Source organism: Aptenodytes patagonicus, chromosome 1, assembly GCF_965638725.1.
Source record: "Aptenodytes patagonicus chromosome 1, bAptPat1.pri.cur, whole genome shotgun sequence".
NCBI lineage: Eukaryota > Metazoa > Chordata > Aves > Sphenisciformes > Spheniscidae > Aptenodytes > Aptenodytes patagonicus.
Genome location: NC_134949.1, coordinates 26,215,989 through 26,237,194, shown reverse-complemented (window position 1 = coordinate 26,237,194; position 21,206 = coordinate 26,215,989). Strand labels below are relative to the sequence as shown.

General features: G+C 40.2%; 1 protein-coding gene across 1 annotated transcript in view; it reads left to right on the top strand.

The window, feature by feature from the left end:
* The window catches only part of KCND2 (potassium voltage-gated channel subfamily D member 2), a 295,152-nt gene that overhangs the window by 267,126 nt on the left and 6,820 nt on the right, over positions 1 to 21,206 (top strand). Inside the window, exons 3-5 of the mRNA XM_076330272.1 lie at positions 7,139 to 7,301; positions 17,103 to 17,201; positions 18,776 to 18,871. Of these exons, the coding sequence (XP_076186387.1) occupies positions 7,139 to 7,301; positions 17,103 to 17,201; positions 18,776 to 18,871 (358 nt within the window). The remainder of the gene's footprint in view (positions 1 to 7,138; positions 7,302 to 17,102; positions 17,202 to 18,775; positions 18,872 to 21,206) is intronic.

Genomic DNA, 21,206 nt, shown 5'->3' with positions numbered 1-21,206 from the left:
CATGCTCATTTTTGCCTCTGAAATCTGAGAAGAAAAAACAAAACAAAATACCACCTCAGTAGTATGTCTGTGTAACTGTAATGCAGCTGTTAGGAGTCAGCTGAGCTGCAGCTCTGGCAGTTTAAATAGCCCCCATACAACATGAACCAGACATCATACTTCTGTGATGCTTTGCAGCAGCTCAGGAAGTTAGGATATTGCTTTTCCTATGGAGTGAGGGGGAGAGATGACAAAAAAAGATATTTTTTGGATTTAATATTTTATGGTAAAGGAAAACAGAAGGAATTTGGTTATCTGGATCTCTGTCTTGACTGCAAGAAGCCGGGAATGTTTCCTTGGGCAAGTCTTTTAATTTTACCATGCAAAAGTTCCTTTTTTTGACCTCTAAGTACTAAAGCCCACCTTTACAAATCTGTTTAAGCGTCTTGGATGAAAGCTCTGGTGCACATGCAAAAAAAAAAAAAATCCCTGAATGTTATTAGAAATTTTGTATTTCAGAAAATTAGAAATTTTATATTTCAGAAACTGCAAACTCAGCCAGGTGCAGGGGCAATAGTTTGACTCTCTTGCATTGCAGGCTGGAAAGCCCAGGCAGCACTGCCACTCTCGAGAAGCAGATGTGGTTTTCATCATTCATGAACAAGCATTCTGGCCAGCTCTTGGAGGAACGTTTGTGGACCCCAGAGGGAACCACGTCCATCACTACTGAGCAGAAGAGAGGGCTATTGCAACAGAGGGCCCTTTGCAGTAGTAAAAGCAACCGGGAAGATTATTTGCAATTCGATGCAGAATCTCCCTAGGCTGGAATAAAATTTGGAATAATCTATGTAATGTTCCGCATCTCACACTAACGGCAATATTTTGTATTACTAGAAATTACTTTTCCAAAATCATTAGGCTATTTGAAGACCTAGGTAAGGCTGCAGATTCACCATATTACCGTTACTGTCAGAGAGGCTAGGAATTGCTTTTCTTGCCTTCTCCCCTCTGCCGGCACGTAAGTGCGTGCCCGATTGGGTGGCTGGCTGCCTAAACGCATGGGCCGATGAGCAGCTGTATAATCTTTGCTGAGAGTCTCAGCAGAGAAGCCTCTGGGGCTCTGCCTGCGGCTCCTGGAGAACAGGAAACAGCCATTAGGCGAGACGGGAAGCAAGAGGGCAGATGTATCATCCCACCCCGGTGGGTAAAGCACTGACCCTGCCCACAGCAAGCAAGCAGCTGGAGGATGGGAGGGTAGACCTTGTCCTGGAAAGGCAGGACACCATTCTGTTAGTCAACTTCAGTGCAAAAAGCTTGAACCCCGCCTGCATGACATGCTAAATCCACTGGGAAACGTGATTTGTCTCCCACACAAAAAAATATGTGCCATGCTGGCTTCTACGAAGATCGTTTAGTTTCCATGGATTTCGTACTATTTTCATTGTTCCTTGGTCATAAATTCCCTTGCTTTTAAAATAAATATTACCGACTTAATTTTAATGACTTTTCGTTTATTTTACAACTCTGTTATTTTCTGACGTTTTACGTGTTTGAAAACAAAAATTTTACTAACTTTCCTTTTCAGCAAATAAGATGGGAGCAGAAAACAGACCTCAATCAATGTGTTGTGGTTTAACCCCAGCTGGCAACTAAGCACCACACAGCCACTCACTCACTCCCCCCCAGGGTGGGATGGGGGAGAGAATTGGAAGAGTAAAAGCGAGAAAACCCGTGGGTTGAGATAAAGACAGTTTAATAGGCAAAGCAAAAGCTGCGCATGCAAGCAAAGCAAAACAAGGAATTCATTCACAACTTCCCATGGGCAGGCAGGGGTTCAGCCATCTCCAGGAAAGCAGGGCTCCATCACGCCTAACGATTACTTGGGAAGACAAACGCCATCACTCTGAACGTCCCCCCCTTCCTTCTTCTTCCCCCAGCTTCATATGCTGAGCATGACGTCACATGGTGTGGAATATCCCTTTGGTCAGCTGGGGTCAGCTGTCCCAGCCGTGTCCCCTCCCAACTTCTTGTGCACCCCCAGCCTACTGGCTGGTGGGGTGGTGTGAGGAGCAGAAAAGGTCTCGACTGTGTGTAAGCACTGCTCAGCAGTAACTAAAACATCCCTGTGTTATCAACACTGTTTCCAGCACAAATCCAACACATAGCCCCGTACTAGCTACTCTGAAGAAAATTAACTCTACTCCAGCGAAAACCAGCATATAATGTAATTTTTTTTAAAGTATGTAAATGAATTCGAAGGAGGTGGGAGAGGGCACATGTCTTTGTAACACGCCTTTAAAAATGTTTTTGCATTTGCATTTATTTTTAATGGCGTTTATGCCCTCTAGTGTCAATAAACGTTATTGCAGCTAGGTTTTCTGAATATTGATAATTCTTTTCCTTAACTGTTTCTGTCACTATCAGCCTAAACTATTTGATCTTTGTAAAAATGCACATCCTGGCTTTATTACTATTATGTATGTCCTGTAGTTTCAGAGTTTTGCTGTAGAGGTCATCTGGAGGGGTTGGTGTTTCTATCTGAAGTAAGCTATTCTAAATATGAACTTCTGATCTGTCAAACACACACAAAAATACTGCTAAATTACAATTTCTGTGATTACTTATTTTATCCTCCAAAATACACTTATTTTTTGCTTGGAAAAAATTACTCCTGTGTTCAAACAAACAAACAATTTAAATAAGCTGCATTGTCCCTTTCATTTGTTAAGATTACTAAAGAAAAGACCTTCTCTGCTCACATCAGGGAAAAATGGCCAAAAAGTATGACTCGTTTCAATTATAAATCAGACCTTTGTCTTATGAAATATTCCATCTTAGAGCCATCTAAAAACAGTCTTCATTAGATTCAGGAATAAGATAAATAGCTGATGATGCCACAAATACAGCCTCTGTTGTCTGAGATTTCTTGAATTATGGGTAGGCAACATCAGATGTATTTTGCTCATCAGTTAGAAAAGCAGTATTACTTTGGCAGGTGGATGTCCACAGGTAAGCTCTGGCGTGGCAATGCATAGGTTACAAAAATGTACATTTGCAAACCCAAATACATTCATGTTTCCCACGCTCCTACAACAGCTCAGCCTATTGTGTGTGATTCAAGCTGCATTTCATGGCCCCAAATGTGTCATGCAAAGCACTAAGAAATCATGCCCATGTTACTCAGATCATGACTCTGAAAGATCCAGTATTTGCAAAATAAAGGAATCCACTGGCTTGCTGTATTCCCTTGCAGAAAGGAGGCAAATATGTAAAAGTGGTCTGTCACCTGTCGAATACAAACAGCTGAGACAAAGAGACATGCCTTTAAATCCATCCATCCCTGTATGATGTCACTTAGTGAACAGATATCCACGGACTTCAAGCAATAGCACATGTCTGACCTGTCTGGACTACGTCTAGTGAAACCTAGGCATTAGTTTGATCACGTAGTTTCTGACTTGCGATTTGATAAAACTTGATTGACGCATCTAGTTTGTCATAGCCTTTTCCCTTCCCTTTTTGGCTAATGAAGCAGAATGCACCTGATTGATAACAGCGATCAGTACGACATCTCTTTTTCTTCACTCATGCAGAGCATACAATATTGGGATGACACTTTTGACATTGCAAAATTGGATTGTCAGTACAAATCATAAATACCCAAAGACTGACTTGAGCTTTGGCCAAAATAATAGACATATGTGGAACAGACTATATACAGAGCTATGAAAAGACTGCAACTAGGAAAAAAAGCATGTAAAGGAAAATATGTGTGCAGTTACAGTCTGAAGAGCAGTGAGACAAGCAGGGTAGCACTAGATAAAACCTTGAAATAGTTCCCTTTTGAAAAATGACTCTGTGAAAATTGCTTAATAAGATTCCATATTTGTTGTCTCCATGACTGAAGAGATCAGATTTTCTGCAGAATTCAGAATTTGTTTTAGAGATCAAGTATAATTTTTCCACTTTGAAATACAAGCACCACAAAGCTACCCTGCCATCCTAAAATAGAGTTATGTTCTTATTTAGTTTAGACTTCCCAAGGAGTAAAGCAATTGCAGGTAGGGTAAAGGAAGAAATTTTCCCTTCATTTTATGTCATCCACTTCCATTGGTGGTATTCAGTGATATATGAGGTATAACTAAAGGTAATGTTTAATCCAGCAGGAGGAACTTCATTAACAATTCTGGTCATGCCTACACTACACTAAAATCTGTGTCACTGTCCCCAAGGAGAGCAAGGCTAACCAGGGTAAATGTAGTAAAAACTCCATTTTGTCACAAAAGTGAGCAAATATGTTTCTCACCCTGTGCAGGAAGGCTAATTTCTTGGAAGTCACTTTTTCTGACCGTAATTTTATTTAAACATCTCCAACACAGTGTTATCAACAGGAGAAAAACTAATTATGTAAGAGTTATTAATGATGTGAAAGATATTATTAGCACTAAACAATGGACAAACAGCATTACATTTGGAAAATGTCACTGCACTACAACTTATTCAAGCTGAAATAGAAAAATAATCAAAAGCAAGTTATTTTAAAATAAGCAGTATATCCATCTACCTGTCATTTTGCCCAGAAGGTAAGAAAAACATTGCAAAATACCTTCATGTATCAAACAATCCTAATTTTTTTATTTCGCTCCATAACACTGAAGTACTGTGAAAAGGCACCTCCTTATGTCAGTAGGTAGGTCCACACATAAATACTGAAATGTTAGGGACAGATCAGCTAATAGTTCCTGTCACCACTCCTAAAGCATCGGTCTGCAGTTGATTCACATAATTACAGTGTCACATTATCAACAGGATGAACTGTATCCCTGAGCAACTTCAAACGAAATTAATTAGAGCCAGAAATGCCTTCTGTCCACAGCAGCCATCGGTGACAATGTGAGCTTATGAAGGTTCAGCAATTTAGCATTTCAAGTGATAGGCATCTAAATATAGGTTTAGGAATCTAATTTAAAAGATCTGTCCAGTAGTACTGGTCATGTGTAAATTTTGCATTTCAAGATCTGGTTGTGTCAGGTGTGTGCAAATATATATTGTCTTTTAAATAGCTTTCTGTTGATACACTTTGATTCAATTTAAGAAAATACTTTGATCGTATCTAAAAGGATGAAGTAAAACAGTAACAAATACTGTAAACCGGCAATGATTATCAGTGATTTGATCCTAGGACTTCTCCCCTAAGCTCACCACCCTGGCCCCATGCCCACCGCTCACCTCACTGCTCCGCCTAAAAAAAACTGGGGTTACTTAGGTGTCGGGGATCCCATTTGTCAAAGGGACCTTGAAAGGTCGTTTATCCACTTCCCTGCTCAAAGAAGAGAACAGCTGGGCATGCATCACTCCTGACAGCTGATAGTCAGCTCTGGCTTTAGGAAGATAAGCACCAAAAATGCCTATGTTGTGAGGTGCAATTGTTGAAGTGAAGGAAAGCATGACTCTCCTCCTAGTATTTTTCCAGTTTTACACATCTTGTAATTAAGAAGAGCTATATTAATAATTTAGAAGATGGATTCTATTATATTATGTCTTTATATACAATCCTGCATGTCTCAAATTCAAAAACTAATAGCATTCAAATTCTGAGCAGGTGAGAGGGTTTATTGGTAGAAATATTAATGTATTTTTTCCTGTGAATATTTTACACTTGTGCATGCTTTGAAAAGCAACTAAACATTTATTTTACACAACATAATCTTTGTCAGTAGTCTAAGACTTGGTCATCTATATTATATCTGCCTGGATAACAATTCATTTGAATATTTACATTAAAAACCTTCCTCGTATCTTACAAAATGCAAACTATTCATCTTCACCTACAAGGTGATACATAATCTCCTTTTGACATATGCTGAGCTCTCATTGCCAGAAGGTGTGCTCTAACCCCATATAGATTCTCCGTGATCTGATATCCTCACCCCTTTATCTCCTCCTTCTCATGTTTAGGTGCACAGTTTGGACCATGTGACTTGAAGAATCCCCCCCATCTTCTCTATTATTTTTCCAATTCCTGCTGAACAGACAGGTTTTGTTTTCCAGATAGCCTTTTCCAAACACTGCCCCTCTCGCAGTTTTATTTCTTACCTTTTCTTCTGTTAACAGTTTATAAATTCTTTGTGATAGGGAATGTGCTATCTCTCTGCTCACAAGCATGCTAAACTCACATGCTACAATCAATGTTTAATAATAACTTAAAAACCAGTAAAGTTAAAAACAGAATGGTACTAGAAGGTAGTTCATCTCTTTATTAAACTCTGTAATATGTAATTACATACTTGTCTATAGAATATGGCAGTCTACAGAGTGCAAAGAGCTGATATCTCTTAATAAGCTGTCACTGGAGTGCCTCTACATACTTCAGCAGCACTATGTTCTTACTTGCTGGACAAAACAATATCCAGCATCATAAAGAAAGGCAGTAGCCCTAGTAATTCTGAGCACTGCCAGGATTTGCAGCTAGAATTTGTTTGGTTGCTTGCTTGTGGCTTGAGTTTTTCATGTTTGCTTTTGGCTAGATCACAGAAGGGACCTTTGGAGGTCAGCTAGTCCAGCCTCCCACACAAAGGCAGACTATCACAACAATAGCTTATGTCAGCCATACTTTTGTCTAGCCAAGTGTTGAAAATCTCCAAAGATAGAAAGTCCATGATCTCCTGGGCAACCTGTTCCAAAAATGCGCTACCCTCCTAAATGAAAGTACTATATCAGCCTAGTGAGACAACAGATTATTCAGCTTGGCATCTAAGTTAACAAGTGGTCTCCCTAGGATCTTGCCAATGGAAAGTGATGAGTTCTTCCAACAAGCAAACAGGGTAGGGACTTAATTTCAACATTGATTTTTTTTTTTCCTTAGCAAGGTCACTCTCTCTCCATGGAAATAGAGGCAGGCTGGGAAGACTAGAGCAGGTAAAACATAGATGCCCACAGTTTGATACATAGGATACCCAACATTAGCTTGAAATTAAAATTATGTGTGCACAACACTGACCAAGCTGTATATGCATGCATACGTGTATAAAGTATTATTTATATGCAGCGATAATTATTTGCAAAAGAAGTAAAATCTATTGTGCAATTAATTAATCCTGAAATTCAATACTTGGAAGAGATTTTGTCTTTACTAAATGTTTTGTTTTCTTTAATCCAGGTATGGTGACATGGTGCCGAAGACAATAGCTGGCAAGATTTTTGGTTCAATATGCTCCTTGAGTGGAGTCTTAGTCATTGCTCTGCCAGTTCCTGTAATTGTCTCCAACTTCAGCCGTATCTACCACCAGAATCAACGAGCAGACAAGCGCAGGGCACAAAAGGTGAGCTCCTAATTTTTGCCTCTTTTGTTGTTGAGCAATAGATAAAATATGACTTTTTATATGCTGTGCATCCTCAAAGTGTTTGGTTTCTTAGCAAGGGAACTACTATATGTATGTGCTACATGCCTAGCCCATGTCCCAGATGCAAATACTGTGTTATTTTTAGTGAGGAAAAAAAAAGGTTCATTTATCTTTTCTGTCAAAATTTACAGATCTATTATTGTGGTAATTCATCCTACTTGTTAGACTAGATCTAGTATGTTCAGGCAATAGCTGCAGTCCCACCCACTGAAGATTTTTCTGTGTTTTTCAGGCAGACCTTCTTTCCACCAGAGTCTTCTGAGGAAAAAAAACAACCAACCAAAAAAAAAACCTAATAATGATTTTTAATGTCTATCCTAACAGCCTGCTTCACTAATCCATGTGTTTAATTCCCAGGTTCAGTCTCTGGGGAATGTGATTAGTGGGGAACTTGTCCCCTCAGTTCTAGTTTGCTTAAAAAGTTTCAGAAAAAGAGCTTAATCAGGAAAAGCCAAAAGCAAAAGTCTGTTTTTCCAGCTTCCTTGATTTGCTGAGTCTCTCACTAAAATATCAACCAGTTCTACAACAAGACAATTTCTGTCTCTGACCCATATGCGCAAGGTCAGGAGCCAGGAAGAACTATTTGCCAGGAGAAATGCAGCCAAGCCTGGGCAGTCACCTTCATTTCCACATCACTGCCAAACTACTAGTCCAAATCTAATTTGCCCAACCCTATAACGATAAGCAGTTCAGACAGCCTCCATTGGGACCTGAAGCCCTGATAAGGTAGCCGAGATGCGTTACCTTCTGTTCCTCTGCTGGTGGCAGTCAGAAGGCTCTGTATGCAACACAGACCTTGCCAAGGCCAAGGTGTCACCACTTGGGCTTTTTGTGGTCCCATGGCCTCTCTTCAGAAGTTCTGAGTCTCCAGTGGACCAGGGAGAGCAGGATCACTGCCCACAGAGGCATGCAGGCAGGCTGTGGATGGGGATTACGTACGTAAACCAGGGAACACAGGCTGCCAGATGCTGCGTCTGGCTCATATAGACAACAGCACCAGGTTTAGAGACACAGAATGTTTGTGTGTTCCTTTCTGGCCTTTGACCAGAAAGGTCACCGTTTTGACTGATCTTTTCATGGAAATGAAGTAGATGTACACAGTGATACCATTCCCAGAATATCTTAAAATCAGCAGAAAGAGAGATACATGGCCAAGAAAGTCAGTCATAAGCCCAGGCTAAGATAATGTACTGTTTAATGACCACGTCTTGGAAGAACGCTGTCAGATGAGGAAAATAGCCATAAAAGAAACCAGGTGTATCACAGAAATGTCACACCTTTCTAGAAACCTGATTTCAAGTATATACTGCATCAGTGATCCAAATATCATACCTTACCTATCTACTAATTCCACCCACCCTTCTGCGTGCCATTTTGTCCCATGTGCTAGTTCCAGCTGTGCATTCCCCACTCCCACAGCTGGAACATGCAGAGAACACGTCAATTCTACACACTGTTTTTGTTGAGAACTTTTCCACTTCTGTTTGCGTAATGACAGCAGACAAAGAACAGTATATATCAGCCAGAACACAGTGCTTCATTACTGTGCCTCCGAGCATTGCACCAGTCATGGAAAACAGATCTGCTTGATCCCAGCAATCAGTGTGTCTGTTCTGAGCTTTCATAATAGCTGCAGACACAACCAGCCTTATTTCAGGTAGAAACTGTCTCCTACTGCGTGTCATGAAACAGACTTTTCTATGCCTGCTTTACACTTGCCAGTGAAAAAGAGATGGACACTAGAAAATACCTTGCAAAAATTAGATTGGCAGACTGGCTGATATTCCCAATAATCGCTTCCTGAATAGAAACCACTTGAGTTAATAACTGACTTTTTCTCCTTGCAAAACAGTGAGCTCATTGTATGTTTCAAACAGGAATATGAAGTGATGAATGGCAATCCTGCCAAGTATCTTTTCCCCAGAACAACGCCAACAGTAAGAATGAGAGATTTCCTCTGACCGTGTTTATGCCCTTCTTGCATTGGAGATATGGCTTTGAGGTCTGATTAGCTTAGCACTGGATGTGTGTTTCATTGATATCTCCTATTGCAAAGCTAATCTCTGTCAATCTAAAATGACTGAGATGTTGAACTGAATATTGCTCTGATGGACTGAAAAAAAACCAACAAAAAGCACTTCTTGGGTACTGTATAGTCCATATTTAGGAATATTTAGCTATGAAGTATAGCCTTGCATTTCACAGGAGGGTTCTACTGCATTGTATAAGAATATTCAAGCAAAAAGGTCGCATTATTGAAGTTTGAAATTCCTTCTTCATTCAACACAATAGAAGCTTTACACAGTTTTCTAAAATAAATGTTCCCCTAGGCACCAACTTTATTTCTATTCTCTAAAGCTGAAGAACATAAGCTTGAAAGAAGGTGCTGTTTCATGGAACACAGCATGAACCCCTGCAGGCGATGGTACCTCCTGCTGGCTACAACAGCTTCCATCTGATTGAGTGTTGGATATCTGAATTGTGCAACTTGCTTTATCAATACCTCATACAGAAGTTTAATCAAGGTAGTCTTCAGAAATGTCAAAACATTTGGGCTGTAAGGAAACTTAAGAGAAAGTTCTCCATTGAAGAGCTGAAATCTAGTCCCAGGAGCACTGGCAATTTTCAGCAGAAAAATTTTGTCACTTGTTTTAGGTTTGTTCAAGAGCCATGTGATGATCAGTATATGCATTTACTGAGCTCTGCACAGCCATTCAAGATTAGACAATTCCATTTGTTTCTTTTTGGCAAAAAGATGCTGCACATTAATGCTCAGGAGAAGATGGAAAAGAGAAATTTATTTATATAACATCTTATTTTGAATGCATTTTAAAGGAAGCTCCTGCTTCCAACCATGGAAATACATTGTTGTAAAAGAGACCTCAATGTAAACAACAACAAAAAAAAGACATGAAAATAAAAAATAAAGAAATCATCTGTGCTTATCAGAACATTTTCTTCTATCAGATAATAAGGTCCAAGGATCTGACCTATCCTGACAATAATAAATAAATAATCCAAAATGGATATTGGAATTCAGGGCAGAACTAATTATGCCCTGTAGTCTTACTATGCCTTTTCCTCAGGCAGACTTATCACAACTGAGACAGTTTTGAAGAATCCTATTTGTAGAGCTTTTCTCAGCTAGAGACAACTTCAAGAGGCCAAGTTATTTTGGTTGCCCATCAGTGCCTTCAGGTGGCAAAGTTAATGACAGATGTGTTGTGACTCGTCCATGTATAAAGGAAAGGAAAGGAGGGGAAAGGAAAAAGGAAAAGAAAGGACAGGAAAGAAGAACGAAAGGTTTAGGTAAGCTTGGATACAATTTCCTATTCCATATTTGATCGGTATCAAGGGTTAAGATACGGCTAGACCCTCACAGTGCCAGATTCACTAGGATGACTGCCAGCACAGGGAAGGGAAAGGAGGAGGCGGCGGCATAGCTACCCTCTTGGAACAGGTGTCTGTTCCATCCCAACGTACTGCAGCAGCCCTTATGACGACAATGTCCTCCTTACCCTGAATGAAGCATTCCTTGCTAGATGCCTTCCCTGTTTTCCATACATCTATTTTTATGCATCTTTTGAAGGCAAGAGCCTTGTATCCTCATAGTCAGCAAGTCCTAAGTGCGGGTCCATCTGCACATCATTGTTGATTACCTGATAATTGAAGGAGCCTTAATTTTAGTTGCCCAAGCACTTTCTCCCTGGAGTGACTTTGCGTGGTGCCTCAACAGAACACCCAAACAGCTATCATCAGCTCCAAAACCTGACTTCATACATAAAATTGAACCTGAATCTTTCATGTGAGTATGGTCTTCTACCTTCACATAGCAAAATATATCCCGAAGATTGGCTTGGCTTTATTATTTATTGTTTGTACATGATGTATTTATCTGTCAAGTTATGAATAATTAGTTCCTAGGTAAATATAAATAGCTCTAGGATAAATTGCAACAACAACTGCTTAACAGCACCTGGCAGTAGGGAACCCTGCTAGCCATTATGGCTTCTTTAAACGAGATAGATAGGCTATTAATCTCAGTGGGGTTGGAGAGACACAACTAACAGAATAACTTACCCAAGATTTTTGAATTTACTGAACAATAATTTGAATAGATTGTGAAAGCAAGGCACAACTCAACAAATATATGAACCTTATTTAATTCCATATCCATTAATGTACAAAGTAAACAGCATTTTCTTCTCTGCTGCATGCTGATATCCTATAAATTATTGTCAGCTAATCTGAAGTCAATTATTTGCAATTACTGAAAATTAGAAAATCAGAGCACGAAATGTGGGCTTGACATTTCACTTGAAAACAAACATATAGGATGGATTTATGAAAGGTCAAACAAAATTATGTAAACAACAACGTGGCTGATTTTTTGACAATTTGGACAATTTTAGCCATTGCTCTAGGAGCCACAGTGTCGTGGTTTAAGCCCAGCAGGCAGCTAAGCACCACCCAGCCGCTCGCTCACTCCTCCCCAGCGGGATGGCGGGCAAAATCAGAAGGGTAAAAGTGCAAAAATTTGTGGGTGGGGCTAAAGACAGTTTAATAATTTTTTAAAAGGAGAGGGGAAAAAAACAAGGGGGGACGGACAGATGACCAAATCCAAGAAAAAAAAGCGATGCAAAAGAAAACAATTGCTCATCACCACCAACTGATGCCCAGCCTGTCCCAGAGCAAGGGCAGCCCTTGCCAACCTCCGCCCCCATCCAGTTTTATTGCTGAGCACGGTGTCATATGGTATGGGATATCCCTCTGGTCAACTGGGGTCAGTTGTCCCAGCTGTGTGTCCCCCAACTTCTTGTGCACCCCCAGCCTACTCGCTGGTGGGGTGGGAAGCAGAAGAGGCCTTGACTGTGTGTAAGCACTGCTCAGCAGTAATGAAAACATCCCTGTGTTATCAACACTGTTTCCAGCACAAATCCAAAACACAGCCCCGTACTAGCTACTATGAAGAAAATTAACTCTGTCCCGACCAAAACCAGCACACACAGAATGACTGTGAAGGAATTCATATCTTTTAATTGTACAAGATCATTAAAAAATAATAACCATAAGGTAAGTAATTAGTAATTTCTGAGTTTGATAGTAAGATAGTTATATAGTCTGGAGAGCTGCAGAAGAGAGACAACAGGACAACAGGACTGCACCCTCAGCAAGTTTGCAGATGACACCAAGCTGAGTGGTGCAGTTGACATGCCAGAGGGATGGGATGCCATCCAGAGGGACCTGGACAAGCTCGAGAAGTGGGCCTGTGTGAACCTCATGAGGTTTAACAAGGCCAAGGGCAAGGTCCTGCACCTGGCTCGGGGCAACCCCCAGCATCAATACAGGCTGGGGGATGAAGGGATTGAGAGCAGCCCTGCCGAGAAGGACTTGGGGGTACTGGTGGATGAAGAGCTGGACATGAGCCAGCAACGTGCGCTCGCAGCCCAGAAGGCCAATCGTATCCTGGGCTGCATCAAAAGAAGCATGGCCAGCAGGTTGAGGGAGGTGATTCTGCCCCTCTACTCTGCTCTGGTGAGACCCCACCTGGAGTACTACGTCCATCTCTGGAGCCCTCAGCATAAGAAAGACACGGACCTGTTGGAGCGGGTCCAGAAGAGGGCCACGAAAATGATCAGGGGGATGGAACACCTCTCCTCTGAAGAAAGGCTGAGAGAGTTGGGGTTGTTCAGCCTAGAGAAGAGAAGGCTTTGGGGAGACCTTATTGCAGCTTAAAGGGGGTTTATAAAAAAGATAGTGGCAAACTTTTTAGCTTTAAACTAAAAGGGGGAGGATTTAGACTAGATATAAGGAAGAAATGTTTTACGCTGAGGGTGGTGAAACACTGGCACAGGTTGCCCAGAGAGGCGGTGGATGCCCCATCCCTGGAAACATTCAACATCAGGTTGGATGGGGCTTTGAGCAACCTGTTCTAGTTGAAGATGTCCTTGCTTATTGCAGGGGGGTTGGACTAGATGACCTTTAGAGGTCCCTTCCAACCCAAACTATTCTATGATTCTAGGAGCTATCTAAGTACTAAATTACCTAGGCTACCTAAGCTTCTTGCACAGCAAATTGAAGAGAAGCTCTTGCCAAAAATTATTCTCAGTACTGTAGCAAGCCCTGCCCTAAAGTGTTCCTGATAAAATCTCCCTCTTAAAACAGCTGGACAGCTGAGGGCATCTTGAGTGTTAAAAGCTGGATGTTGTAAATACCCCATAGTGTTACATTTAGCACTATTTAAAACCTTGTGAAAATAAATGTTTGTGTTTCTAAAACTGACAGAGCTAGTTGTTGAATTACAGTGAATTCCCTTTGTAAGGTTCCTATAAATGCAGCCATAGACAAGAATCCACCTCTGTTATAAAATTTGAAGCTAGAAAAAAAAAAGCAATGCATTCAAAAGAGAAGTTCAACACAAATAGAAGTGATGCAGTAAGAATTAGAGCTGATCATCAATTTCTTTAGGAAGTTTCAGATGAGATTATTATGGTGGAATTTCATCAGAATAAGTAAAAGAACTGTATTTCAGCTACATTGGTTTTGTCCTAGACAATGTAAAAATTACTAAAATCAAAGTTTCACATCCAATGGCTAACAGGGAAAACCTCACAGCAAAGAAGATAAGAGGTCTTTTCCAACCTCAATGATTCTATGATTCTATACTGCAGGAGAACTTAATCCTTTCTTTTTTTGCTAGATATTCCATGAAAGGGGAGAGTTAGGAAGAGCTTTGCAGTGGATAGCAAGGGGCAGTTATCACTCCCTTTCTGTTGTATGTGGCAGAAAATGCAGTTCGCAGACTAAAGGAAAATGCAGTTCTTCCGTATTTACAGTTTTCCTGATGTCATCACATCATTTTGTTGTCCTTCATGGGAATTCAATCCCCAGAGCACAGCCCTTAAAATCCTGTGGCTGACATGAGCTTTTAATGATTCCTTGATAGGAAATGTGAGGAGTCACTAGATTACTCAGGCTACAGGCTCTGATATAAATCAGGCAGAAGCACTGAAAAGAAATCTGATCACTTCAACAGATTTGTAAACACCTCCCGTTTCAGGAGTATTTTCTGTAAGCTGAAGTCTAAGCATGGAAGCCACAATATCTGGTTCCTGTCTTGGTAACAGATTTATTGTCTTCTCTTTGGTAAATGATGTAAATTCAGGCCATCTGAAGGAGTCTCAGCTAGAAAGATGTAAGCTATTACTTTCCACCTCACAAAAGCTTTCTAAGACGCAATAAATTCATACTTGCAAAGCAATTTGAAATCTTCACGTGGAAAGTACAACCGTCATATTATATGTGTTGTAGCACATTGATATATTAAGATAGTCTTATGAACTCTTATACTTTTTAATATTTATTAAATGGTGCTGCACCATAATTATTACTTCAATCACTGAAAGAGAAAATGAATATGCATGCTAAAAAGAAAAAGCATAACTAATGTATGTAAAGTGTTTGTTCACTAAATCTAATGAATCTCCCTGTATAAAGAGCATACTGAAAGGTACCCCAGTTAAAAAATTTGTGACTGAAATAACTTACTTATAGGACTCCATGATGCAAAAGCATCTCTAAAGCATCTTGAGCTCCTAAGGCTAAACAGTAGCGCTAAGAGAGACCTTTAATATATTTATGAACATAACCCAGTGCACATGTCCCAACCCATGACTATTCCGCGGTGCAGCTAAAGCTCTTCCCCCAGCCTTCAGCCCATCATGCTGGTGTTGCATATGAAGAGCTCTACCTTGAAAATAACCTATTTTCTGCCTGCCCAAGGGGATTTTTAATTGCCATCCCTGAGGACTCAACCCTAACCACATCGTTGGCCTGGATGTGCCACCAAGGAGCCTGTGTGAGCCTGGAGGGTCGGAGCTGTCAACCATTTCCCGCACTGGTCGGCTCCTGGGGACCCCCGGCCAGCCCGGTGCATTGCGTTCTCAGGTGGCTCACGGCAGCACGCCAAGCTGCCCGGGGCTCGTCAGTCATGGTGCTCAGTGAAAGAGCCCTGACCAGACATTTACCCCCAGTTCAGACTCTGGGGACCCGCTCAGGGTGACAGAGCATGGGGCTGCACGTGCCCTTTCAGTGCTAACAGGAGGAAGGGGAAGATAGGAATTCACCTGTGCAGAAGCACTGTGCGGGTGATCCGGGCACTTCACTACTTACCACTAGAATAAGGTGCATTAACTGCATAGCTGGAATGGCTGTGTGCACTGAGGAAGGTGACAAACCAATGTGTTATTCTAAAATGGCCAATATATCACAAAATCAGGCAGCAACCTCTCATGTGAGCTTTTGACTCAGTGATGCACACATGCACAACATTATCTTATTTTCTTTCAGAACAATTAAAAGATAATAAATACATGACATATAACATAAGCCAGATTCTAGCCATGTTTGCTGTTAGCTGTCATGAATTTCTTGGCTCGCTGTTGAGAAGATCTGTGAGTTTGAGGCTGTGAGTGCAAGGAAGCGTGGTGTTGAGTCATTCCTCACAGTCAGTTAATTATTAAACATGCCAGAGAGACCTGGCGGCTGCAGTGACCAGGCTGCTTTCCTCTGTAAGTGTTCAGGGATTCGCAATCATTTCATGCTGACATTTAATGCCACAGAAATTGGGGGGAGGGGGGAAATGCTCCCTCTATTTTCTGAAAATATGAACTGAGTAATTATCAGATATGAAAATCCCTATTAATATATCAAAGTCAGTTTTTCAGGTTCTTCACTGTGTCTCCTTCTGTGCTTCAGCAGGCATTCAACTCCAGATGCTGCTCAGCATTTGGCTTTCAGAATCAGAAACCAATGCATGAAGGTAAACCCAGACTACCTCTTACACATGTAAGCAGCCACAAAGATCACAGAACCAGGATGCCATCCTAGAAATCCCATAAACACTTCTGTTTTCCATATTATTGGTTGAGAGTGTCTTTTCTTCACACTTTCTCCTCATGTTGGCTTTTAACTGTTGTACAAAAGTCAGTGGATGCAAAGTGTCCTTCACTCATGAGCCACCTTCTACTCTGGAATGAAAGTCACCTTCACAAGCAATGAAGCTCACCTGAGAAATCTCAAACCTCTCTCAGCAATTTGATGCCTGCAGTCTCTGAAAAATCAGGTTACGGACAGATTATGACCAATGATGACAAGTATTAAGTCTGATTATACCAATAGACATGAAGAGGTAAAAAGGCTTTTAAAAGGCCTGGCAAGCATTCAGGAACTTAGCTGGGAGACATCAGAAAAAACACTATCACATTCTGCTACTCTAAAAACCCAGAAGGCTCTGAGAAACCAGCTCACGGCAGTTGCAATACTGTGTTTTTCTGAACCATTTCTTCCCCTTTAAAGAGATTTTCACTGCAGGAGCTGCTGAGATGGATGCCCGTGTTCCTGATCCACAAGGCATAAGGAGTGGCACAGTTGCAGCAATGCAAAAAAAAGGAGGCACTTACATGCTGATCTGTCTAATCCCTTCTCCAAAATCATTGTTCTTATTAGCTGATGCATGCAAACAAATAAAAACTTCTGTCATTTGCATTTTAAATAGGAAGGCACTTATGATTTGCTCCACCTGGAGGACAGATGTAATGCAGCCTTTCAGTGGTTATGATATTGATATTCATAAGCAGCTGATTCCAATTAGCAGTTTTAGATAAACAGAATAATGGATATGAGTACAAGTGACACTCTTCCTTTTGTCTGTTTACACAGAAAGCCAGACTTGCTCGAATTCGTGCAGCAAAGAGTGGGAGTGCCAATGCCTACATGCAGAGCAAACGAAATGGCTTACTGAGTAACCAGCTGCAGCAGGTAATGTTTTTATATCCTCCACCTCCAGAGAAACAGCTTAATGACAGCCCAGCAGTAGCTTATTCTATTTATCACCAGGGCAAGTCAACTTGGGTCTTTAGGTAATGTTATCTTTAGAAGTAGATTAAGGAAGTATAAATTGGACAATTACTATTGTTAAAGGAAGCTATTGAGAGTCGATGACAGGGTATTAAAAGATGAGGGAAATGGCCAGATAGAAATGCTGGATTCAAATGTAACCCACATTTTTAGAGTTAGATCCCGTAGAAGGCCTCATTAATAAAGTACAGTGTTTGCATCTTATGAGGTAGGTTGGATTTATCGCATTTGGCTTTAGACAGGTATAACATGGGTGACAAAACCAGGCTTCATCATCAGTGAGGGAAAGAGGTAGCTCTGGGGTACCATTTGCCCAGAGGGGTGTTGCAGTGTGAAAAGCATGCCCTGGAAGCACCTACTTTGCTCTAAGGAGAGTCTTGGTGATTACCCCAAATGCATTGAAATCTAATGTTACCTGAAGCAAACCTCCCCCTTACCCCTGCTGAGGAAGCCAGGACCAGCAGTGGGAGCCATGGGCAGCAGCTGGGACCAGGATCCACAGCAACCCGCGCTGCCGGAGACAGCCCCTTGGCTGCTCGGAGCTGTAGCCAGCTGAGAAAGACTGAAGAGACAGTGTTTGTTAATCCCTGCCATTTTCTGGCATTTAGGCAATTCCCTGAGGGATACAGGAAGGCTTTCATTCCTCTATGCCCTTTCTGTTCAATACGTGTTAAAAAGCCGAACGCTTTAACCTATAGCCAGAAGAGGAGGAAGGGGACGTCCATCCGTCCGGTCTGGCACAAAAGACGAGGAGTCAGAGCCCTCGCTTCCTCTCCTGCTTGAAAGAACTCAAATCTTTGAACTAAAGAGACACCAAATAGCTTAATTGCCATGCAGATTTCAAATATCCCAAAGTTGAATTGTAATCTTTCCTATTACCCCCCTTCCTCCCCTATTTAGTTTTCTGCTTTCTAGTGAATAATTAATGAAAGCAATTAATAAACAGTGGATGTTTTCTACTTAATTCTTCACTCTGTGTCAGTAACATCTGCTATATGCTTTCCAAACTCAGCAGACTGGGATCACTGACATGAATTTTTGTGTAAGAGCAATACCACAAATTATTTAGCGCTGTGAAATGATCACAGGAGGACAACTATGTTTAGTTTCCTTCAAATGAGGCACATTCCCAGGAAAAATATTTTACTGTCACTTAAATTTATGAAAATTTTAAGTATGCATTGATTCAACATTCAAAGCTTACATGTTGATTGCACTTGTAAATTGTACTATTCCATCTATGCATAAAAGACCTAAGATGGAAACATTTAAAAGGAGGTGCAAGGGAAGGAAAGAAAATATTTTGATTAAGAAACAAACAAGCAAAAGAGAACTCAGGTCCAAAATGATTTGGGTTATACTGTGTACATGAAGCATTGCTACTGTGTACAATCCAGATTAGTTCTGATCAAATATTTGGATAAGAGCCCTCTTGTTCACAAATGAGAATAATACAGAGTTCTATGTATTAACAGTCCTCCAGTGAAGAAGAACAGGCCTTTGTTAGCAAATCTGGCTCTTCCTTTGAAACGCAGCACCACCACCTGCTTCACTGCCTGGAAAAAACTACGGTAAGAAAAGAGAACTCTGTTTTCCTGTGAATTCCAACACCAGCCTAGTTTTGAATGTTTTCAGTATTTCTTCTAATTAATAAGCCTTTATATGAAAGCAGTTAACTGGGAAGAAAAGCCGTTTTATCTTATTTTAAGGCGTTATACCCACTGCATATAAATAACAGAGAGGTCCTGGATGAGAGCCTCATCTAGGGTGAAAGATACTGGCATCAGTGAGATGACATCAGTATAGCTAAGCTGTATATGTGACCTTCAGTATGGTTTTCATACACTCCATAATGTTATCATTTGCACTTTTCTGCGGTACAGTTCATAAAACACAATTTGTAATCCTTACACATTCAATACTCAGTGCAGTCAAAGCAAGTTTTTGCCTGAGCAAATGCTGGGCTTTTGTACAGGGAGAGCTGCTGAGTGTTTCCTCGGACGTGAACACGATTCTCACCGAAGTGGCTGTAAAAGAGGATCCCCAAGCATCCTATTTTGAAACTTCAGGCGCTTAATCCAGATGCAGGTGCAGAGCTTCAAAGTCTTTTGGCTTCAGTTTACACACTGAGATCCCTGTAGAAATCACTGACGTAATTCGTAACAGCCCAAATATGCTCATCTATATTTGAAACTCCCTATAAATCAAAAGGTCTACTTATTATGTGCTCTCTATATTTTTCCCTGTTCAATACCTGAATAATTATACAGCCATAAAGGATAGTAAACTACAGCAGAGTTATGATTCGGTAATAACTAAGTGCCATGTTTACTAATAGTGTATTTCTGGACAGATAACATCACAGCAATAACCTTAATCATCCCTAAATTTACATTGTTTCCTCTTTTATCATTTCCTAAGGAAACTAAGAACATAAATATTAGTTACATTGAATTTAATCTTTGTAGAGTTGGGAATTTCACATAGGGCATGCTAAAATTATCTCCTTGTATTTTTATATTTTTGCGGGGGTTATATTGTCATGTAGAATTTACCTTATATTTTAGGTAAGTTGGTCAACATCCATTAAACTACCATTTACAAATTTACCTCTAGTTTTATAAGTTCCAGTTGCATGTAAAAAATTATATGATTTCTTTTTAAGTTTTGTGTACATAGAGGAAATTTATGCTATTTTGTCTTATCTTTATAGTCTAATTTTAGATTTTCATTAAAAGACCCAGTAATGCTTCTGCTATATTTGATGGAGATCAACATGAAAGTCTTTCTGCTCTTTCTCAAAAAAAAAAGATATTAAAAAGTTTTCCCACAACAGACATTGCTAAATTAAAATATGATGTATGTATATGTATAATTTAATGTTCTCCTTTCGACAGCATTTCTTTGTAAATAGAATGGCCCAGTTGTTACATCACTTAGATAGCAATATGTCATCCCACAAGTACTTATGGCTTCTCCATTCTTACTTTTGGAGTATTCATTTTTATATAATGTGCTGTAGGACAAAATGTCTTGCTTCCTATTCAGAGTATAATATGGTTTCTTTGACAATATTCAGGCTGGGTCCTTTTGGAACATTTTTGAGACATTTTGTACTAGAACCTGATAATAGTGATCTGCCTTAAAAATCGTTCCACAGTTGAACATTACAAATATATTTAAAAACCCTAGTAGTTGCCACAGGTCTTGTCAAACTCTCATAGAAATCATGGAAAAAAATTTCTATTCATTTGGTGGGAGTTGCATTCGGCTCCCAAAGTTTCACATTTCCTGTAATCATAATGGTGGAATATGTAACCCTATTCTTTTTTTCTTTTTTTAAACAGAGCTTTTTTTAAAAAAAGAATAAGTCTATAAAGCAAGTATTATCTTGTTTCCTAAATTTGCATAGAATCTACTTTCTTTTTTCCTTGTTTGTTGGGACCTGCTACTGGCACTGATGTTCATATGACACACGAACACAAAAATGTATGCAGGGGTCCCAACTTGTATTCTGCAACTGCCTGGTCAGATCATGCATTCCTAAAATTTTAGTGGGAACTTGGAATTTTGGGCCCTCAGCTTGTGGAATCTGGCAAGTTGCTGGTTCATGGTATAACAGCAAGAATGAGGTACCTTCTTAGCCTCGCCTCATCCTTTGAAATGTCATTTGGTATAAGCATCAGTCCAGATGATACTAAGCAAAGGCATATTTTCTCTTTTCCAGCACTTTAAAGTCAATAGGATAAGAGCTCTTCCACGCTAAAAAATGCAGCGTGGGCAATGTTATGGGATTCTGTGAAAATTACATTAATAATGAAAATAATTGCACTGAAAGTTATATTTTACAGGTTAGTTTTAGCTGATTTAAGAACAGTTAATTAATAAGTATAATCAAATGTATTA